This window comes from Ranitomeya variabilis, chromosome 6 (genome assembly GCF_051348905.1).
Source record: "Ranitomeya variabilis isolate aRanVar5 chromosome 6, aRanVar5.hap1, whole genome shotgun sequence".
Taxonomy (NCBI): domain Eukaryota; kingdom Metazoa; phylum Chordata; class Amphibia; order Anura; family Dendrobatidae; genus Ranitomeya; species Ranitomeya variabilis.
The window spans coordinates 449,576,004-449,595,414 of record NC_135237.1 but is presented as its reverse complement, the minus strand read 5'-3'; the positions used below and the strand labels follow the sequence as shown (position 1 = coordinate 449,595,414).

The window sequence follows — 19,411 nt, the reverse complement described above, 5'->3', positions numbered from 1 at the left end:
GGATTGTGGTTGGCTACCCTGCATGTTCAACATTGTCCTGATAATCATAATATCCTCCTGATAAAACATTGATTGTAGTGAAACAGCAAAACAGCTCAGTTAAGCTACTTTCACACTAGCGTCGGTACGGGGCCGTCGTGCTGCGTCGGCCCCGTACCGACGCATACTGTGCAAGCGCCGCACAACGGGGGCAGCGGATGCTGTTTTTCCACGCATCCGCTGCCCCATTGTGAGGTGCGGGGAGGTGCAGGGAGGTGGGGGCGGAGTTCCGGCCATGCATGCCCGGTCGGAAATGGCGGACCGTCGGCACAAAAAAAGTTACATGTAACGTTTTTTGCGGCCGGCGGTCCGCCACAACACGACGCAACCGTCGCACGACGGTTGTGACGTGTGTCAATACGTCGCAATGCGTCGCTAATGTTAGTCTATGGGGAAAAAACGCATCCTGCAGACGACTTTGCAAGATGCGTTTTTTCCCCAAAACGACGCATTGCGACTTATGCAAAAAACGCTAGTGTGAAAGTAGCCTAAGTGACACATTGCAAAAATCTGGTGAGAGATGCCTTTTAAGGGCCCAGTTTTTGTCCCAGGACAATGACTGCAATCTATATACAAAAAATACCTATGCTAATGAAAATGACTTAGTGGAATTAGTAATAATAGGTGTTTAGTAAAGCCATTAGCCATTTCATTAAACAAAAAAACAAGGACAAACCAACGCGGAGGTCCCTTTGAGTGTGCCCACATCATATGCTGTCAATTCCTGAACAGCACTTCGATGTCAATGTTGAATGCAGCAGGATCCGGTGTGCACAGACACCAGTGAGCACCACTCCCATGGGTTTAGCACCACCTACATCATGCTGTGCATTACATGACAGCGTATGGATGTGGTCATTGACCGTGAGGGTAAGAGAAGCTACTCTATGCTACACTGGTGAGTAGGAGGCGAAGCACTGACCTACCTCAACCCTCCCACCCTTCGGTGAGTGTAGTATAAACAATTAGGTGTTGAGTCCCCCACTATTTCTTCACTTTTAGAGATGCCTTATAGTGTTGTGTGGTTGTCCAACCACATAGTTTCATAATAATTACGGTTGGATATAGATAGAGTCCATTGATTCTAACCTACAACCTGATATGTTGATCCATAGGAAGGCTAAGGCCCCTTTCACACATCAGTTTTTTGCCATCAGTCACAATCCGTCGAATTTTGAAAAAAACGACTGATGCCGCCGGATCCGTTTTTTTCTCATAGACGCATTAACGATGGATTGCGTCGGATGGCCTCACATTTCATCCGCCGTTCACCGGATCCATAGAAAATGTTTGTCCAGGGGCCTGAGACAATGCAAAAAGTAACATTTTTGTGTACGTCGAAAAAACTGACAGCGACGGATCTGTCGCCTTCCATCATTTGCTAGAATGGAAGCCTATGGGCGCCGGATCCATCAAATGACGTAATCTGGCAACGGATTCCATTTTTTTTAACTGAGCATGCTCCGATCCAATTAGCCAGATCTGCTAGTCGGATCCGTCCAAAAAAACGGATCTGGCGCATCAGTTTTTCACAACCTGTGACAGATCCGTCAATCCATTGAGGCAACGGATTGTGACTGACGGCAAAAAAGTGATGTGTGAAAGGGGCCTACTACCTCATGAGGAAAATGCGAATGGACCCATATTTTGGGAAAAAAATTCTTCCAGACTCTACTTATGGCAATCAGACTAGATGCCTAAATAAATGTCAAATCATCACATTGTGGCAGTATTTTAGATAAAGACACAGGACACACTAAGTCATATATATTAGAAGGTGGCAAACTATGCAAATAACATAGATTTGCTACAATGCTGCCAAAGATCTGTACAAGCATGAGCTAAACAAATAGCATATCATAGATAGAACTCTTTGCTATGTACATACAAAGTAGAACTCATCTTGAAAGCTTAAAAATATATATACTCTGTAGATGAAGACAAGTGCAATACTGTTTGTTCTGTTTCCTTCCAGATTCTTCACGCCTTGAGAAACGTGAGACCAAATGCCCTATACCAGGCTGTGATGGCGCAGGTCATGTTACAGGACTCTATCCACATCATCGCAGTCTGTCGGGGTGTCCTCATAAAGTTCGAGTGCCTTTAGAAAGTTAGTGACACAAAGTTTAGTGCAGATACAACTTGTGATTACCTGTCAAGTTTGTAACGAGTCTTAAATGAAGCTATAACACGATGGTAACATTGATCCGAATAGACAATTGAATGGAAAACAAAATGATGTGGATTCCTGTTTACTATTGATTTAAATGTGTCATAACCAGGTTTTCCCATCTAGTAAACTCAATTAATGTACATGTTGATCAATACTCAACAGACATAAAAAGTATTAGCCATAACGTGCGGAAAGCAGATACAATGTATAAATGAAAACTAGAGTATAATTTCTGTTTATTACAGTATTAAACAATGTGTTCATAGTAATGTATCAATGTATAAGGCTTCCTGATCTCACCACAAGCATCATTTTATTGTTTAACACAATCTGGCGGTCATGGTCATGGATATTGATAATAATACATGAAGCAAATAAACTTCATATTTCTGTGTATGAACTAGGTCACAGCAATACTCTTATCCCCACATATTTTACATTTCTAGTTAACACAGAACACAAAATATGGCTCGTAATTGTAAACAGATTTCTGTTTTCTCGTACCGTCACTCTTCTACTCCAGTGCATCATGTGTACTAGGAGACCTTCCTAGTATCAAACAGAACCAGTGAGGGGTTAAAATCTCCTGCTGTCAGAATTTTTTTTCCAGTTTCATTTTTTTTATAATCCTTAAACTCAAAAAGTCAGATTTTTCTAACTTATTAATTAATATTTGAGGGCATTTTGTGGGGCAAGTTTTACTTTTAATGAAACAATTTAATTTATCATGAATTGTATTGGAGAAAAAATCTTTGTTGGATGGAATAGAAAAGAGAACCCTATTCGTGCCAAATATATGTTTGATGATCGGTTCCGAACATATTCAGTAATTTCTACTCCCATTGACTCTAATGACATTCAGCTGTGTTAGATGAATATTGCAAAACAATATTCGATGCTGATTTTATTCGGAACCGAATCCTAACAAATTCGCTCAACTCTTAAAATAATCAGCTGTGTTACTAACATATTTATTTCAGGGATTAATTCACTTGGCTATAATTGCTGTAAAAAAGTTTCTAAATGAAACTTTATTTTTCTTTAATCAGTTTTGGCCATGCATGAAAATGTGCTGAAGTGTCCAACACCAGGATGTACGGGGAGAGGGCATGTTAACAGTAATCGCAACACACACAGAAGGTATCGTGAGCAACCGGTGGATTTACAATTGTTGAATGATTGAGCTATGATTGACGGGACAAATGACTGTTTGGATAAAGCAATAGGCTGCCGGCTACAAAGGAAGCATTTTGTAACAAATCAGGATTGAGCAGATGGTCGGCTTGCTGGGAAGCATTTTTGAATTTACTGAAGCCACAGATTTATTTAAATTAAAATAGTGATTTAAAACTGTGAAAAGACTATGTGCCGTGTTTGTAAACCAGATGATACAGAAGAGAACAGGTTTTAAATTGTGACTCCATTGAGTCATTTATAATCTTGGAGATACTCCAACATATAGATGATAAAAACAATAAACCTGAAAATTAGACCAGAGAGAAACCTCATAATCATGTACAACTATCTATCCTATAGGCATTAACATTTCAGGTCAAAAATCATAATATTGCTCAAGCTGTCATAGACACATACATTACCCCATAGTTATTCTAAACACAGTTAGCTGCCCTCACCTTTAACCTTATGTCTACTTTCAAACTTAAAATTTATGAAATAATAGTGCTTCAATATAAACATTGATATGTATAGACACTTCTTAGTCTTACAATATTCGAAGTGTCTATACATATCAATGTTTATATTGAAGCACATAGATGATTGGGATTGTTGGAGTCAATATTAGACATTAGACTTATAAAGCCATTTATAACACCTAACAGGCGCCACAAAATAAGTCAGAAAAATAAGAAACTGATACCAGCCTGGAAATTCCAGAACCATCAATTTATTATATAAAAAAGATAGGCATAGATAAAAGGAAAAAACTTCATGCAATAAAATGAATAAAACATGGTTCTAATATGCAATCTAGTTTGTCCATCACTCCATGGAATCAAAAGACGTGAGTGAGACAAAAGATGTGGACATGAAAATAAAATATCCCCACCTACATCAAAAAGAGTAATGCAGTATCAAATTAAAAAGGATAATAAAGCTAGAAAGGAGTCTCAAAAATGATAGCAAACCTTATCACTCAATAAAGGGGTTAATTTTATTATATAGCATGTGGGACTGGAGGATGTGTATTGTCGTAAAGCAGTTTGGTCAGAGGTAAGACTTAAAATATATGAAAATGTAATCCAAAAATAAGAAACTTGACAAACCCCTTTATTTGAAATGGTAGCCAAGTTTATTTAAGGTTAGATATATTGAGTTCGGCTGAGTTAAATGTTTTGACCAAATGTTTCTGTCCACATTATGGCAAAAAGAAATATTTCTAAGGCTACTCTACTACACCGAAATAAACTTATTTAATTAAAAATGCTAGTGACCTAAATTTGGCTCAGCTGAACTGCAGAAGGTCCTGGCGTTGTGGCTTTTAAATAGGTGGTAGCTGGAGGCAGCCTTACGGCTATCTAGATTAGGCTTTTGTGTTAGTTTATGGGGTTGGCATAGTAGAAAGTATTGGGAAGGCTTCTAATCATCTTAACTTTTTTGACTTAAGTCTTTCAGGTTGTCCAATCGCGGCAGCTGAGAAGCTTTCAAAAACACAAGACAACCAATTTTCCTGTAGTAGTGGGTCAAGCCTTGAATCTATTCACAGGTATTGATTTCTCAAAGCTATATGCATGAAGAACTTTGAATTTGTCTGAACTATTGCTGATTTTTTTTTGTTTTTATATGCCAGAGCAACATGTGTCAAACACCTTGAAGTTACCCAATTCAGTTATGGAAGTGCACCACTTACCACAACACGAGCAACTATAATTAAAGAGCATGATAGATTTGGGAAAGTTCCATTCGACTATGCCAGCTTTGATGCTCAAGTGTTTGGGAAACACACCATTGCAACAGTTGTTCACAGCCAAGAGACAAGCAATGGAGAAGGTACAAATATACTGTGTTTATAATCAGTTAATGTTAAATTGTCACTCTCACTTCAATAAAGTTTGAATATATCAATAGTACAAGCAAATATAAGAAAGGTTGTAATATATCTTATCAGAGAATCCTGATTCTTTCTCCAGTTATCAAACACTTCTCTTTACCCCCTGCCTCCTGAACTGACCATCTGCTCCCTGTAAAGCAGCTCACATCCATCTTCCTTAAAATAGGAGAGAGACTGCCACCACAGTGTTGTGTCAGGTTGTACTTTCCATTATACTTTATGGAGATGTGAAGGGCAAGAGGAGTCAGGATCAGAGTGAGGGAAAACGATGGGCAAATTCTGCTAAAGTCAGTGAATGATTTTGCTTATTTCACAGCTGGATTCACAGCAACACAGCTCAATATTGCTATATAAAATCCTCCATTCTGATGCTACTTATCAGCAGAGAAAAAAAGCAAAAATAAGGAGTAATCCCTCTTTTTCTGTGTACTATGTACAGGAAATACCATAGTCGCTAATCTCCAATTAGAATTAGAAGAAAAAACTGTTGAAAATGCAGGATACAAGTCATATGATGGCCAGAAATTGTGTTATTCCTCATGTACACGTGCAGCAGGTTCTACCGAAGATTGACTGAAATGATAGGTACACTTTAATGTGTGATGATTAAAAGAAACATTATCACAACTGAACATTTACTTTAAACATGTCTAAATCTTGAGATATCACAATTTTAAAGGATTTGTTCATCTAGGATTCTCTCTTTCTTAGGCTGCTGTCCTGTTTGCTATCTGTTACACAGCCTTTAAAAATAGGCAACTATGCAACAGTACAGTTGCACAGAGTGATAGAGGGAAAATGATATAGATATGTCAATAATTACCATTGATGATATATAAAAAATGATAATATCCAAAACCTCTTATGACATTTTGTACAATGTAAGCTCCAATTTACATATCCTTGTGAGTGTCACCATTCAAGAGAATTTTTTGTTATGCTTCATCCCAGTTACATCCTAGTTGCTTTCAAGTTCCATCAGTTTTTCCTTTCTTTTTTTGGTGTAAGCAGATAGACTGAACGTTTCTTATCCATTGATTCACAACAAACTAAAACTAAAGAAACTAGGATGTAACACTAAAGTACAAAGTATGACTTCCTACTTTCATCTGAGTCTCATAGATCCCCATAGACTTTAATGGCTGAGCCTAATCACAAAACAGATGAGAATAGGACACCACATTCATATATTCAGTATTTGGTCAGTATTTTACATCAGTATATATAAGCCAAGATCAGGAGAGGAACAATTAGGCCGGAGTCACACTACAGCGAGATATGGCCGAGTCTCGCAGGTTAAAACCAAGCTCTGGCACCGGCACTCCGGAGCGGAGCGTGCGGCTCCATGTATTGTTATGCGGCTGCACGCTCTGCTCTGGAGTGCCGGTGCCAGAGCTTGTTTTTAACCTGCGAGACTCGGCCGTATCTCACGCATGTGTGATCCCGGCCTTAGAGGAAAAGTATAATAGAAACAAGTCACCACTTCTGCATTTTTCACCCACTCCTGGTTTTGGCTTAACAGATACTGATTGTAAAATACTGACCAAATACTGAAAGTGTGAACGTGATTATACTATAAATTTCACATATCAGAAAAACAAAGCCATTTTTAAAACTGATGTGTGCATGGACCAATGAAACTCTACATGCCAATGTATTGTCCGAGAATAGTAAAAGGACATCACCAGTACATGCCGATGTGTGAATGTGGTCTTAGTGAATATTTCTGATGTTTTGTTTAAATTTCTAATGAATCTGTTTGGACATGGAGTTAAAACAACATAGAAAAAAACAAACTTCGATGTTCCGTATATAAATATAGAAAAAAAAATCAGATTTATGTTCAAATTTTCAATTATTCTGACATGAAGAAAATCATATGTTGCATGCGTGTAATCACATCTCTCTTTCACAGCAAAACAATTTACAAGTCCAGTGAGATCTTCCAACCGACTGCCTAGCGCCCACACACAGAGTCCCTGTCATGCCAGCTCTTACAGCTATGGTCAGTGTAGTGAAGACACCCACATAGCAGCAGCTGCTGCCATTCTCAACCTTTCCACCCGCTGCAGGGAAGCAGCAGCAGAGATCCTGTCCAACAAACCATTGGGTCTGTCTGCCAAGGTAGGAGAATCCAAAATCCTGGAGGTTGTAGTGTCTACTGAGCTGTGAATAAACAGCTTTTCACATTAGAGTTACATTCCACAAAAACAAGGGATGTGCCGTACAGTATCTACAATAGCTTTGTGTAAGGGATTTATGCAATGGAAAACACATTTCATATTTTTATATGGGGGGGATATTTTTCAGATTTAAAGGAGAATTATGAGATCAGTAGGGTGCAAGACATGCCCAATTGCTCTCTGTAGCAATTAGGGGAAGGAAAAATTGCTCCATTTTTTCCTGGGCAATGGAGCTGAATTTTTGAGCAGCAGATTCCAGATAGCTATGATTTTCTGGAGGCATATGCCTTTCTTGCTGCCATTGTTCTAGGGGATTTCATGCAGAGTCTCCTCCGTATGGATGAGCAGAGTACATGGTGAATTAGGCATGTTCTAATCTGTTTACCATGAACTGAAAGTGATAGATTAACCCTCCATTATTAAAACCCTACAGCGAGGTCGGGTATAATGATCCACTTCTTAAGGTGTATGTCCAAAAAGTCAGATTACGGTAATAATTTCCACTTGAATAGACTGGTCTGATGCTGTTTACTTCAACACAATTACACCACAACTCCTTGTTTTTCAGGAAATACATGTATACCTGAAAGATAAAAAATAGTACTTGGAAGTACCCTACATTGGGTGCACATAGTACAGTAAGTAGCTTTATTGCAAGACTACCGGTTAATAATCGCTACTAGAGGTGATCGGATCAGGCAAAGTTCGAATTCACTTGCTCGTGCATCCTCACCACCTTTTCTGATTCCCATCTGCTCAAACTGGAAGCTTCCGCCCAAGTGCAAACGTTCACGGCGTCATGACATCAAGACATGTGCCGTGACCCTCTGCATATACTGGCTGAATTCTTCCAGGCCACACAAAAGCTAGATGTACTTTTGATGACCTTGTATGGTTCAGAAAAATGGCGGGCAAGCGACCGCCATTATTAGAATTCCTCGCAGAAGCGAATTCCAAAAATAAAAAGTATTTTGGCAAATGCAAGGTTTTGTAACTTTATTTGCTTATCTCTAATTACTACCTTTTAATAAAGAGAATGTAAACCATCTGCAGGAACTTGTGAGTTTATATAGCATACACTGTTAAAATGAACCCTTTCCCCACATGTCGGGTGCGGTAGCTGAGCCTGCCATAAAAAATGCGGCTGCCATCTACTGGTATCAGCTGCATCAGCTCACATCCCCCCCAAATAATGGAATACAAAGGGATCAAAAAGTTGTATGCAAGGCAAACTGATAACAAAAATCTTGATGCTGCTCAAAAATTTTAAAAAATATATGGGTCTCAGAATATACAAATGGGGCATAAAGCAACTTTTTTTATTTTCGATTTTTAAAAGTAATTAAATATTTTAAAAATATATAAATTTGACTTAAGCATAACCGAAAACCTAAAATTAATAGTAATATTTTCCAATATGGTATATTTAAAACAAGTTCCTTATATGGCTATATCAATAAAAATATAAAATGTTATGGCTCTTGGATAGAGAGGAGGGAAACAAGCAAAAAAAAACAACTGGTACAGTAGGAAGGATTCATCACCTTCATGTCATAGCCAATTTATTTTTTTTATTTTCGTTTTTTTCCTCCCCTTCATCCAAGAGCCATAACATTTTTTATTTTTCAATCAACATAGCCATATGAGGGCTTGTTTTTTCAGGAACGAATTGTACTTTTGAATGACATAATAGTTTTATCATGTGATGCACTGTAAAGTGGAAAAAAAATCCAAATGCATTGAAATTGCCAAAAAGAGCAATTCCACAATAGTTTTTCAGGTCTTTTATTCACCATATTTCCGATATGGTAAAACTGACCTGCAACATGATTCTTTATGTCAGCGCTATTACACAAATATCAAACGTATATTTTTTTTATGTCGATTGTGAAAAAAATTCGTAAATTTATAAATTTGTTTTGTCATTTTTCGAGACCTGTAGAGTTTTCATTTTTCCAGACCTGGGGCTGTGTGATGGCTTATTTTTTGCAACCTGAGTTGATGTTTACTGATACCAGTTTGTGGTAGATACGATATTTTGATTGCCTCTTATTGCATTTTATTGCAAAGTTGTGGAGCCTTTTAATTTTTTTTCTTGTCACTTCTTTTACCAATTGGATTAATTTATTTTATATTTTGATAGATCAGACTTTTACAAACGCAGTGATATCAAATGTGTGTGTTTTTTATTTTTTTTAATGGCTTTATTTTTATTGAGGCAAAAGGGGGGGTGATTTAAACTTTTTTTACATTAATTTCCTTATTTAAAAAAAACAAAAATCCATTTTTATTATATTTGTTAGTCCACTTAGTGGACTTGAATCTGCAATCATCCGATCGCTTGTACTATACATAGCAGTTCATTAGCACTGTTGTGTATAGTGAAAATCATGGTCTCCTATGGACGCCAACTAAACGCTGGCTTTCACAGGCGCTGACAGGCTGCAGCTCCCAGACTGTCAGGGCAACACATTGGCACTCCTTGATCATGCCACGGGTGTACGGATGGGCGAGTGGAATGACGTGCCCATTGCCAGCACACATTAAATGCTGCTGTCAGACATTGGCAGGAGTGTTTAACAGTTTAACAGCACAGCTTCACCTGCGACTGTTAGGCCGGGGTCACACATGCGTGTTTTACGTACGTAAGAGCGCAGAAACTACGTACGTAAAACTCGCATTACATACGGCACAATGCTTCTCAATGGGTCTAGTCCTATAAGGCGTATATTACGGATCCGTAATTTACGGAGTTGTACGGGCGCAGAAAATCGCAGCATGCTGCATTTGTCAGCGTATCGCGCCAAAAATACGCCAATGCAAGTCTATGGGAGAGCGTATAATACGGAATGCTTACGGACCATGCGTGTGCCTTGCGCGAAATACGGATTTACTGGCAGATGTCCTGAAACATCCAAAGGCCTCAATCAGGCAGGTGAGACATGCTAATTAGCTGAAAAAGCCAGACAGTGAACCCAGAAGTCTGCTGCACGCCTCCACGGAGTGATATTCAGCATGGCAAACATTGTCAACGCGGACATGCTCATAATTTTGGTCCAAGAGAGGCCTGTCCTCTGGGACCAAAGAGACCCTAATTATGCCAACAGGGCACAAAAAGAGGCAGCATGGAGGAGCGTGTGTGTGGCCCTCTTCCCACATTATGACCAGCAGCCACGTCAGGCACAGCGACAGATAAGTAAGTACACCCATGTTTGTGAATTATCAGGCCCTTACTACTTTGAATTTCTCTTCACGAATTTAGTAAATAGTCATGAAGGAACTAGAAAGCCCACCAGTAGATACATGGTGTTGTACATGAGAAACGGATTTCATTAATGTTTAGAATAGGTGTCCCTTTTACTTACTAACAGTGTTTCCCATTATTTGTCCTTTCTGTGATAGAGGTTAGTGGACTCTGTCCTTGTGGCTTTGCTTGCTAATTGTGGTTTTTTGGTATATTTAAGATTAAATCTTCTCCCCAAAGGCCTATTTGGATGCTACACTTAAATCTCTGTAGTCAGTTCCACCTTTTGTGAGCTCACTGATTAATGGCCTAAAGAATGTGTGTATTTTTTGTTGTTTCAGTGGGTGATGTTACAACAAGGTGGCGGAGTATCCGCGACCAGTACAGGAGGGAGAGGCAGCAGCGGGAGAGAAGTGGAGCCGGGGCACCTCCCAAAAAAAAGAAGTACATATATTTTGACCGGCTCAACTTTCTGAATCCCAGCATGGACCTCAGGCCGTAAGTACCAATCTCAATTTTTTTTTTTTTGGTTTTTGTATTATTTGTGTACCTAAAACATTTTTTCTTTTTCAGAACTCAGTCTAACCTCACTAACAGGGAGACAGGGTCTGACTCGGAACTTGTCATTGACCCAGTTGGGGAAGTTGAAGAGGTGGCTGGTCCATCTGCTGCTCCCTCTGGCTCCATCCCTCCTGGATCCTCATCTGGTCAGGCAGCTCCATCTGCCTCCGTCCCACACCCTGAGGACCCACATTTTGCCTCTTCTGCAGCAGCCTCATCAGCAGCACCACCACCTAGCCAGGATGACCCTGGAAATAGTTGCCCTGGCTCCATCCCCACAGGCTGCAGGCAGACCACAGCGTGCACGCCGCAGAAGAGAATTGCTCCAAAGGCGCCAAAACGTGGATGCTGGGGTCCTGAGCTACTTGGCCCGTGTTCGAGACGATGATGGGGAGGAGGGATTTACCAGGAGCATGGCCCATTACTTAAGGTCCCTAGAGCGTGAGTTAAGGCTTCGTGTGAGAGGGTGTTTTCAGATCCTTGTTGACGCATGCACCCCCCCAAATAACCCATACAATCTCATGCATATGATTGAACAGTGGCAGATGTCACCTGAAAATGTTCTGCGGCCTCAGAGATTACAAGGCCTGGCAGCTCAACAAGGATCTGAAGCACCCCCTCCATGACAGCCAACACCTCAGCCCCAACCCCCATCAAACACACAATGGCCACCTCAGCAACATATGGCGGGATATCTTCAACCATCCCAATATGGCCACTTGTCCACACCCAGTGCTGGAGGCTGGTCCCAACCTGGGTATGGACAATATGGTCATTTTGGGTTGGGTTATGATTCCCGGCAATATGGTTATCACCAGCAGGGGTATCTACCAAATCCTCGCCCCACTCTTCCAAGTTCCCAGCATCATAGCTTGGCAAATGTCCCTCAGGCCACTACAACATCTGCACAGGGTGCTGGACAATTGGCCCTACAAATGCCACCTGATGCAGACAATGAGCAAGCTACTTCTCCTGCCCCAACCTACCAGGACTTGTAATTTTTTTTTTTTTTTATGTTACTTTAAACTTTTGTTATTTTGTTTTTAATATGATTTGGATACAATATTTAGGCTTGTATTGTCACTACAGAGCATGTTTTCTTGTGGTTGTTTGCGCAATTTTTGGCTAAAAAGAAAAATAGGCCTTTATAAGGCCAAAAAAAGGTTCTGAAAAAAACAGAACCTAGACAGTAAAAAAAGTTATTCAGTAAAACGTTTTATTACTACCAATCACCGTCTGTATGCGCTGGATTCATTCTTCCATCACACACACATGATATGCTGATAACCATATGTGAAATAAGAAAATACAACACACACAGTTGGAAACTTGATTAACACATACTTTATAGAGCTAATTAATTACACATGCAAAAAGGCATAGTCTTGCCAGGGAATAGCACCTTGAGGAGTCAGAAAATAATTTGTAAAGATATCACGAACTCTCAGTCCAGAAAGTGGACGACGCGGAGGAGGGACATATGGGGTAGGCCTAGGAACATTGTTCATGAGGTTATCTTCCAAATTTGGAGAGGAACAATCATGTATTCTTGTGAAATTATGTAGAATGACACAGGCTTTGATCACCTCATTGATTGTAGCCTCACTCAGCTGGATGGCAGACTGAAGAACATGCCATTTGGTCACAAGAATCCCAAAGGCACACTCAACCAGTCTCCGTGCCCTGGCAAGTCTCAAATTAAACACCCTCCGCCAGTGGTCAAGGTTGCGCCTGGGGTAAGGCCTCATGACGTGCCTCGACAGTTGGAAGGCCTCATCTCCAACCAAAACAAAAGGCACTGCTTCTGCATTGGAGCCTGGGAGTTGTTGTGGTGGTGGGAGGTTCAACTGGTTGTCACGTAGCCGCCGACCCATTATGGACGAATTGAAGACCCTAGAGTCTCCAGTTCGCCCATAGGCCCCAATGTCTACAATTACAAACCTGTAGTTACTGTCAGCAACTGCTAACAGAACTACAGAGAAAAACTGCTTGTAATTGTAGAATTGGGAACCAGAGTTCGGCGGCTTACGCACCCTGATATGTTTCCCATCCACAGCTCCAATGCAATTAGGGAAGTCACAATTATTTCTGAAACCTGTGGCGATTTTAATCCAATCGTCCTGTTTTGGCTCCGGCAACACAGCTTCATGTAGTTTCTGCCAGATTTGGGAACAGGTTGTCCTAACAATGCCTGAAATGGTCGACCGCCCAATCAGAAACTCCAGGTGTAGACCCGCATAGGACAATCCTGTCGACAGGAAGCTGCAATACAACAAAAAGGGAAAAGAACAAAACATGAGGACGACGAACAAAGGAATAAGCCAAAGTGTATATTTCATTTACTATTACATTATTTACAGTATACAAATTTACAGTTGACAAACTAAATAGACTGAAATATTGACAACATTCTTTGATATGTGCTTGTGGCTTCATGTCAAAGTGAAGTTAATTAAACCTAGTAGGACACCACACATTTGGAAAGAATCCCAAAAAACCAAACAGTATTTGAAAATGTGGAATACATACCGTAAGGTTAGGAGCAGACGCTCCTCAGCAGAGATGGCTTTTCTCATCCAGGTGTCCTGAAAGGTGAGCCCAGGATGTAAGATCTCCAACAAGATGTCAAAAGTCCGAATGGACATGCGAGTATACTGGTAAAACTTCTCTGGATGTGCCCTCAAAGCTGAATATAGTCTCTGGAAATGGCCTTCACTCTGGCGTTGGGTCAATAGAGGATGTACCCACAATCTTCGTCTCCTCCTTCGCGGATCCACATTGACCGGATATGGCTGGCCAAAGCGACAAGACAACACCCAGTGAAGCAACACCCGCTGAGTTGTGCTTAAATACACAGGGCCAGACATGTTTGTAATCTCCAAGCACCACAGCCAAAATATGCTAGAGAACATATAGGGCAGATGGGAGGGCTCCACCTGTTGTAGAGGGCTTAAATAGTGTGGTTAATGATGGTTTAAATGATTTGCAGGCCTGAAAACCGTTAAATGTCCATTTTGTGATGGTGCGTGAAAAATACGCCATACGGATCACATACGGATTACACACGCACAAGCACATGCGCAAAATACGCGACCACACCTAAGCAACGCAGGAACTACGGAAGTCGCTTATGGAGACATTTTGGCGTATTGAACGCGTAGTACGGACGTATAATACGTGGCGTATTGTCTTACGCCAAGTGTGACTCCAGCCTAAGGGTATGTGTCCACGTTCAGGATTGCATCAGGATTTGGTCAGGATTTTTCATCAGTATTTGTAAGCCAAAACCAGGAGTGGAACAATCAGAGGAAAAGTATAATAGAAACATATGCACAACTTCTGCATTTATCACCCACTCCTGGTTTTGGCTTACAAATACTGATGAAAAATCCTGACCAAATCCTGATGCAATCCTGAACGTGGATACATACCCTTAGAGGCAGATGATGGCTGAATAATTAAGCCATCATCTGCTGGTGAAGATGTGGGCATGGTTTGCAAGCCATCATCAAAGTCAGGGACCAGACATATGAAATAACTGTACGCCTTATGTTGGGAAGGGATTAAAGGAAAGCGGTCACCAGGTTTGGTGGAGAAGAAACTCTAAGTCCAGCGTTGTATCCAGTGCTATGCTGCTTACTATAGTTTTGATGAAATTATTTTTTTCTCTGCGGCAGATCTAGTTCTTTCAATGCTGAGCTCTGTATAACCCCACCCACACCACTGATCGGCTGCTTTTTTTGTACACTGTGTATAGACATAGCACTGTTAATTAGTGGTGGGCATGAGGTTACACAGAGCTCATAAATATGGAGGACTAGCTGGTATCAGGTTTACTACTCATCCAGTGATAATCTCCTGCTGATAAACAGTAAATGTATCAAAACTAAAACAGACAGCCCATTAAATGACACATCACTGGAATCGAGGTGTCTGACTCTATGTGATGCTGCTCTCAGATTAGGTGGAAAAAACTTGTAGACAGATTCCAGTTAAATTGCTTATTGTTGTGTTTGGCAGAGAGTAACCACATGGTCATATCTCCTTTTGGTGTTAAATTGCTATGGCTACAACTATATTGTGCCCCTCAGCCAAGCGGGCAAAGGTAACTAACTTTGCATACAATGTGCAATTTATGGCAAAACAAGATATCCACTATATGAGTTTTATTCAACGTAAAGCCAGTCTTTAAAAAGTCAGCCAAGTGCAATCTATGTGATCAGCAAAGTGAAGATTACCTCTTCTAATCCCTGACCATGACCAAATCGTGTGGATGGGAGCCTAGATTCTGATTTGCTCTGATTCTCTGACACAAATAAAAGCTGGAATCAGACAAAAATTGCTCTAAAAGATTAGACTTTTTTGTTTGTTTGTACAAAGTTAATTTGCAAAAAAACCCACATTTTTAGAAGCAAGCAGAATGATAATAACCCTGAGATTTCTACCTTAAAACCTCTAGTATGAATATGAAATATTGATCACTGTTCATGCTTAGAAATCTGCTATACCTTTAAACAAAACGATAATACATTTCCTTATGAGGGTTTTTCTATGATTATTTTTTGAGTCAGTACACTTCATAAGAAAAGGAGCATACATAATTTCATTGTATCATTATAAAGATTTAATTTCTTATAACTAAAGACCCTCATAGACTTTGGATGGCTGTCCCTTGAGCAATGGTACGGTCGCCCGCTAACCTCGCCCGACTAAGGCTAGTTTCACATTTGCGTTAGAATCCGCAGTGTTTAATCCGCATGCGCAAGTGCAGGAAAAAACGCATAGAAACACGTCCAAATGCGGCGTTTTTTAGACGCATGCGTTGTCGCATGCGGTTAAAAAAACACAACATTTGCATGCTTTTCTATGCGTTTTTTCCTGCGTTTGCGTTTTTGGTGCGCATGGTGACAAATTTTACAGGAGAAAAATCTAGATAACCAGACACCGCCAATGGGATTACAGAGGGCGTGTATTATGGGATCTCTATATATAGACCCTAGGGCTGCTGAAATCTTAACAGTGTGCTACTGTATCCTGTGTCATGATGGATCTTTGCATGGAGAGCTTTTATTTCAACCTGGATTTAAGCATCAAGCTGTTTCTTGCCTGTGTGTTTGCTTGGGAGCGAGACAGAAATCGCGAAAGATGGAGAAGGAGACGTCGTAGGTGTTTTTGGAGACACCCCATTATTGAATTACGTGAGAGCCGTGGAGCCTATCACACGCTGTATGGCGAGCTTAATGACAACCCAGACAAATTCCTGGAATATACAAGGATGTCGCAAGACTCGTTCTGGGATTTGCTTGCTCGTGTCCAAGGAGCCATACGGAGACAGCTCCGTAGAGCGATTCCACCAGAGGAACGTCTGCTGGTTACATTAAGGTACATAACAAATCTAAACCAATGGCAGTGCTAATTTTGGGTGTTCTGACATGTTTTTTTTTTGTATTTTCCTTTATGTCTTTAGCATAACAGCATCATAAATAGAATTGATAGTAATTGTTTTTTGTTTTTTTTTCTTCCAGATTTCTGGCAACCGGAGAGAGTTTATCATCCCTCCACTTCCAATACAGGCTTGGAATTTCCACCCTGTCTGGAATTGTTGCGGACACCTGCCGGGCTTTGTGGAATGTACTCCGTGATGAGTTTATTCCCCTACCCACTTTGGACATGTGGATTGAAATTGCGGAAAAATTCTGGAGTGTGTGTGATTTCCCCAACTGCTTGGGAGCGGTGGATGGAAAGCACATCCGCATTATCAAACCAGCCAGAACAGGATCGGAGTACTTCAATTACAAAAAATATTTTTCTGTTGTGCTCATGGCAATAGCCGATGTGGACTGTCGCTTTATCGCCATGGACATTGGAGCTTTTGGCCGTGGCAACGATTCCCAGACTTTTTAAGAACTCTGATATGGGCCGCTGTGTGTATGGCAAAAATTTTAATTTTCCACGGCCACGACCGCTCCCCAACACTCAAGGTCCACCAATGCCATTTGTTATGGATGGTGATGAGGCCTTTCAGATGTGTGAAAAACTACTGAAGCCCTATTCCAGTCGTGACTTGAACCACACTGAAAGGATTTTTAACTACAGACTGACCAGGGCACGAAGAACAGTAGAGTGTACCTTTGGGATTCTGGTCTCAAAATGGTGCATTCTTGCATCAGCCATTAATCTAAAAATGGACGACGAGGTGATCAAAGCCTGTGTGGTTCTGCACAATTACATAATGGCTAAGGAGCGGCCCAACATTGAACTGGATGAACCAGTTGCACACCCACTGCCCGATTACCAACATCACCCGCTGTGGTCAACAGCTGAAGTTGGCCACATGTGGGACCAATTTGCTGCCTTTTTTGATTCAGATATTGGGCATGTGTCATGGCAGGACAATGTTGTGTAAATGTCCTGTTGGGATTTTATCTGTACTAGTTATTTTCTAAAATGTTACTAATATTTCTCGTTAATAAAATTTATTTTTTGGTGTCTTGACTGTGTCTCCTATGTCCTCTACAAACCAAGGCTGTCCTCACACTAGCTGTATTTGGTCTGTATTTCATATCAGTATTTTTAATCTAAAACCAGGAGTGGGTGATAATAGCTGAGGTGCTAGATATGTTATTATTATAATTTTCCTCTTAACATTTTCCTCTAATTGTTCCAATCATTGTTTTGACTTACTGATATAAAATACTGACCACATACTCTTAATGTGATGACAGCCATGTTGTTTTAAAGGTTGTTGATGTCATTGTGTCCGGATTCTGTTCTGCAGTATCCATTGGACACAGACTGAAGAGACAATGACTGTCATACAAAACAGATCTATACTCATCAAGTCAGGTGTCAGAAATAATGAATTCATGATGCACATAACCTCATGAATTCACTATTTCTGACACATGTACAGGTGAGCATAGATAGCCGTGTATGACCGCCATTGTCCCTTCACTTTGTGTGAAATAGATTACGTATACAGAAGAGAAAATAGAGGTTATACAAGGCAGTTCTCTACTCACCAGGTCAGGTGTCCTAAGACTAATGAGTTTGTGGACACTTGACCTGTTGAGTATAGTTCTGCATTTTATTTCCCCCATTTTCTCTTCACTCTGCAATACTAGTCACAGACTAAGCAATATGAAGAGATTATGGAGATAATTCAAGTATAAATATTTTGGCCCACCTCATATCTCTATACTAAAGACACACAAAGCTGCAGTCTTTTATTTGCTAATACTACTGGAGCTATGATGTGGCCAAAAAATTAAGTGTTCGGCGGACGGTGTGTGTTGACGGCGGCGAAATACACAAGTAAACCACACATAATTGGGGGAAAAAAACAATATTATTTATCTTGTTATAGACAAAATTTTTATTTACTCCGCCTGCTTGAGGTAGAGTGATGTAAACGGGGGGTGTGAAGCAGTGAGGCCTGGCTAACCATGGACGACACAGAGGTGGCAGGAGAAGGGGCAATGAAACTTGTGGGGTCTGGAAGTTCGGGGATAGGGCTTGACACATGAGAGGCTTGAGACGCACTGGAAGGGTGAGACAAACCTGACATTACAGACACACTGGGAGGTGAAGGGGGAGGAATACTAAGAGTCCGCAGTTTTTTTTTTTGTTTGTTTGTTTCTGGGACTGCCTGGTTCTGGTAAGCCTCGGTGGGCTCATATGTCGTGGCATGGTCATGGTGGGTGACCTGTCAGGGTCTGGCTGCACTGTGTCAGAGTCCATAGTGCTCATAAAGCGTGCAGCCATGCCAGAGTCCATAGTGCTCGTAGAGCGTGCAGCCATGCCAAAGTCCATAGTGCTTGTAGAGCGTGCAGCCATGCCAGAGTCCATAGTGCTCGTAGAGCATCCAGCCATGTGAGTCCATAGTGCTCATAGAGCGTGCAGCCATGCCAAAGTCCATAGTGCTCGTAGAGCGTGCAGCCATGCCAGAGTCCATAGCGCTTGTAGAGCGGAAGGCCATGCCAGGGTCCTGCTGCATCGTGGTGGTGGCGGTATGGAAGGCCATGTCAGGGTCCTGCTGCATCATGGTAGTGGCGGTACAGAAGGCCATGCCTTGGTCCTGCTGCATCGTGGTGGTGGTGGCGGTACGGAAAGCCATGCCAGGGTCCTGCTGCATCGTGATG

At 41.0% G+C, this 19,411-nt stretch overlaps 1 protein-coding gene across 3 annotated transcripts in view; it reads left to right on the top strand.

Annotated features, from left to right (window-relative positions):
- ST18 (ST18 C2H2C-type zinc finger transcription factor) overlaps positions 1-19,411 on the top strand; it is a 447,256-nt gene that overhangs the window by 284,965 nt on the left and 142,880 nt on the right. For all 3 annotated transcript variants that reach the window (XM_077270483.1, XM_077270486.1, XM_077270485.1), the window contains exons 8-12: positions 2,015-2,149; positions 3,262-3,352; positions 4,839-4,937; positions 5,022-5,221; positions 7,198-7,406. In XM_077270483.1, coding sequence (XP_077126598.1) covers positions 2,015-2,149; positions 3,262-3,352; positions 4,839-4,937; positions 5,022-5,221; positions 7,198-7,406 — 734 coding nt within the window. The remainder of the gene's footprint in view (positions 1-2,014; positions 2,150-3,261; positions 3,353-4,838; positions 4,938-5,021; positions 5,222-7,197; positions 7,407-19,411) is intronic.